Below are 4510 nucleotides of genomic sequence, written 5' to 3'. Positions count from 1 at the left end.
GATGATAGAAAGAGAATTGATGCCTTTGAGCTGTGGTGCTGGAGAAGAGTGTTGAATATACCATGGACTGCTAGGAGAACAAACAGGTTTGTCCTGGAGTGGGTGAAGCCAGAATGCTCCTTGGAGTCAAGCATTCTGAAGCTTCATCTGACATAATTTGGGCATGTTGCAAGGAGGGACTGGTCCTTGGAGAGGGACATCATACTTGGGAGAGTGGAGGGTCGGCAAAGGAGAGGAAGACCTTCGATGAGATGGATTGATTCTGTGACTGGAGTGGTGGGCATGAATGTGTTTGAGATGGCTAGGTTGGCACAGGATATAATGGCATTTAGGGCTCTTGTGGGGTCTCATAGGGTTGGTATGAGTCGCAAGGGACTTGATGGCACATTATTAACAAAGTTTTGGGGTTTTTAAAAAATTTATTTTATTTCATTATTTTTTGTGTGTGTGTACCGTCAAATCAGATCTGATTGGTACAGGAGGTGGTTGTCCCTCCTTCTCCAGCAGAGAATCTCGTGGATTCAAACCGTGTGCCTCTGGGATTGCAGTGCAGCTTCTTGCCACTAGGCCACCAGAGCTCCCTTTATTTACACAGTTTTTATACATTGTTTTTCACATCAAATATTTCCCACTTCCTCCACCACTCCTCCACCCATCAAATCGTGTGACCCTATGATTAACACCCCTGCCCATCCTCACCCCTCTGCTTCCATCTTCCCCCATCCCCATCCTCTCCACCCTGGATCCTCATACTTGTCCTACAATAATGGTTTTATACAATATTTGACCTTATTGATGGAGTTCAGTTAGTATAATACTGTCTTCCCTTCAAAGTTAGGTAGTAATTTATAAAATCATTGCTCCAACTTGCTGTGTAGTATTCCATCATGTGAATGTACCATAATTTTTTAATCCTTTTGATTGTGGTTGAACATTTGGGCTTTTTCCATGTTCTTGCTATGGTGATTAATGCTGCTACAAACATTGGTGTACAAGTCTCTGTGCCTCAGTTCTTATTTTCTCAGGGTATATTCCAAGCAGCGGATTAGCTGGGTCATATGGGATTTCTTTGTTCAGCTTTTTGAGTAAGCACCAAACTCCCTTCCAGAGTGGTTGTACCCTTGTACAATCCCACCAACAATGTATAAGAGTTCCTATCTTGCCACATCCTCTCCAACATTTATTACTTGCTGTCTTGTTAAACTTTGCCATTCTTACTGGAGTGAGATGGTATTTCTTTGTGGTTTTGATTTGCACCTTTCTTATTGCCAGTGACTTTGAACTTTTCTTCATTTGTCTGTTGGCCTCATCTTTATATTTTTGAGGAGGGCATAATTGTTCTTCCAGGATAGATAAATATGCATATATGTGTTCGAGGTCCATCAGGGAAGGAGTATCGGCAGATTTCCATGTTCTAACTATCTCTCTGACTGCTAATAGAGGAAGGATTACAGGACGCAGTATGAACTGTAATACAAACTGTCAAGTGAAAAATACACAGTACAAAGTAATATATGCAGAATTACCTCTATGTTTAAAAAACTACTAGAAACAAACAAATACACTATAATTTAGCAGTTAACTTTGAGTGATGAGATTATAGGTAATTTTTTCTTCCAATACAGTAAACATAGTGTTCATAGAGTTTGTAGAGTAAATAAAGTATGACTTAAAAAGATAATAATTTTCATCAGTTTTCTTTAAATATTATTAGAGTAGACTTTGGAAAATCTCCTAAGATCTTAGTTTCCTAGAAACTTAACAATATTTTAAATGGACTTAATTAATATTAAAAATAAAACAAATTCTGGTTGTTTTCAGTCTTACAATTTTAACAGAGATTAAAGCTCATCTAAACATTTTGGGGGATATTTTGTTATAGGAACTCGATCAAAATGCCACTGAAAAGGTCCAGGCCATGTTTACAGCGATTGATGAACTCCTGTATGAGAACAAGTTGAGCGAATATACAAAGAGTCTTCAAGAAGAGTGCCAACAGTGGACATCTAGCTTTCCTCACCTCAGGTACAGAAGCCCCACGTTTGACTTGTTTTCATGGATGAGCAAGTGGATTTCCAAAAATTTGGTCCAGTCATCTCTCAGTGTCTGCCAAGGGCTGGGTCCAGGATCTTTGAGTACTTGAGTTGGCCTGTATAAAATAGCATAGTATTTGCATATGAACTGCTGTCATCCTCCTGTGTATGCTGAATCATTCTTTGGTTACTTAGAATAACTGATAATGTATTCACTCTGTAAGTAACACTTTAGCTCCCTCTTAGCCTCTGCAAGACAGCTCTGACCACTAAATTGCTTTTCCTCGCCAGCTGCCTCTTCTCTCCCCTGATAAGTTAAGATCTGCAGTTAATAGAATTCACAGATGCAGAATCTGTGGAAATAGAGGACCAACTGTATTCTAAAATCTATATGAGATAGTTTTAATAAATGAAATAAATCCATTACAGTGTAAAATATTGAATGGAAACTTAATTTGATAAGACTTTTCTTGAGATGTTCATAACTAAAAATAATTCAAACCATTTCTGTACCCTAAAGCTGAGATCTATGTGTTGTGACTGATCAAAGATTGCTTCTTTTGAACAAAGTAGTCAGAAAATATACTTAAGTAACTGTTATCTGAAGCACTTGCTATGGATCAAGGACTGTAGCCTTCAATATAGTTTGAAGCTCAATATCAAAAAAACTAAGATTCTCACCACTGGGACTATTGGCATCATCATGATAGATGAAGAAGAAGAGATTGAAATTGTTAACAGCTTTAGTGTGCTTGGCTCCACAATCAACACTCTTGGCACCAGCAACCAGGAAATTAAAAGACAAATTGCATTAGGAAAGTCAGCTGTCAGAGACCTCTCCAAAGTATTGAGGAGGAGCGATGTCAGTCTGGAGATTAAGATGCGCCTGATACAGGCCATGGTTTTTGCAATCATTTGCTATGCATGAGAGAGCTGTACAATGACTAGGGGTATTAGGAGAGTTGATGTCATTGAGCTATGTTGTTGGGGAAGAGTTGAATATGCCATGGACTGTGAAGAGAATAAACAGGTTCATCTTAGAGAGGGTGAAACCAGCCTGCTCCTTGGAGACAAGGATTCTGAAGCTTTGTCTAACATACTTTAGGCATGTTACAAGGAGGGACCAGTCCTTGGAGAGGGACATTGTGCTTGAGAGGGTGGAGGGACAGTGCAGGAGAAGACCCTCAATGAGATAGATTGATTCAGTGACTTGAGTATTGAGAGTAGGTGTGTCAGACAATAAAATTGGCTACTTACAGAGCAGGGTTTAGGGCTGTTGTACATAGGGTTGCTATGAGTCACAGGGGACTTGATGGCCTATAACAACAAACAACAACTATTACCTACCAGTACATTCTTATGTACTATTAGGAAGTTTCTCTTTGTAACTATTAGTGCCCCTTACTGTATGTACTTAAAATACATAAAGTTTCAGGTTATTAACAAGGCAACTTGATTTTCAGTAATTGGGCCTGACTTCATTCCATTTTGAGTAGTTTAGTGACAACTGCTATGGAAGATAGGGACAAATTACAACTGTTGACTCAGTTCTCTTGGATTTTCTCTCTTTTTCTAACCTAGGAATGCAGCGTTATTAGTCCATCTGTCCTCAGTAGAATAAGGCTCAGAATTAATATTTTGTCACAAAAATTATTCTTAATCAGTTTCGAACTAAGTATGTACTAGACTTCTCAATAGAACCATGAAACTTATTTCAAAGTTACTTGTGTTTTGTTTGTAGTTGCCAGATGAGGGTGTTCACTGTGTGTCTTTGTTTATTTTGAAGGATTCTAGGTAGGCAGCTGATCACTTCAAGTGATGGTTACAAATTGTATCCAAGGTCAGCTTCTGCCACTTCAACTTCACATGAGACAACCATACCTCAAGAAAGAGATTCTACTATGTAAGTATTTTTTTTAATGTAAATATTCTATTGTGTAAATATTTATATATTCTAGTATTTTAAGCATTATTATATCCTTTTATTAAACAAAGGGATTGTTTCTTCCTATTTATTATGAATTATTATTATAAATATTAGTAATTAGTAACTGAATACTTAGTCTTTAGTGAATTAGGGCACTCTGATCGCCTAGTAGGTAGAGAGTTGTGTTGGCCACCCAGAGGCAGACAGTTTGAACCCATCATTTGCTCCTTGGGAGAAAGATAGCAGTCTCCTCTTACGCATTTTAAACTTCCCAGAACCCAGTGTAAGGTCAACTATGAGTCAGTTCCTACTCGATAGCAATGAGTTTGAATTTTTGTTTGATTTAGTAAATTAATGTTAATAATCATAATTGTTCCCGACTTTTGCGTTCCAGTCACCCATTATTATCAGTGCATCTTGATTGCATGTTCGATCAATCTCCGATTGTAAAAGTTGATAAAAATCTTCTATCTCCTCTTCCTTTGCTCTGGTTGTTGGTGCATATATTTGAATGATAGTGGTATTCACTGGACTTCCTTGTATGCGTATA

At 38.0% G+C, this 4510-nt stretch overlaps 1 protein-coding gene across 1 annotated transcript in view; it reads left to right on the top strand.

Annotated features, from left to right (window-relative positions):
• Positions 1–4510, top strand: part of FAM149B1 (family with sequence similarity 149, member B1) — a 75816-nt gene that overhangs the window by 24058 nt on the left and 47248 nt on the right. Inside the window, exons 4-5 of the mRNA XM_006887568.1 lie at positions 1883–2025; positions 3820–3936. Of these exons, the coding sequence (XP_006887630.1) occupies positions 1883–2025; positions 3820–3936 (260 nt within the window). The remainder of the gene's footprint in view (positions 1–1882; positions 2026–3819; positions 3937–4510) is intronic.

The sequence above is a fragment of the Elephantulus edwardii genome, unplaced genomic scaffold, assembly GCF_000299155.1.
Source record: "Elephantulus edwardii isolate Elephantulus edwardi_28Jun2011 unplaced genomic scaffold, EleEdw1.0 scaffold00058, whole genome shotgun sequence".
NCBI lineage: Eukaryota > Metazoa > Chordata > Mammalia > Macroscelidea > Macroscelididae > Elephantulus > Elephantulus edwardii.
The sequence above is the reverse complement of the archived record's forward strand: the minus strand, read 5'-3'. Positions and strand labels throughout refer to the sequence as shown.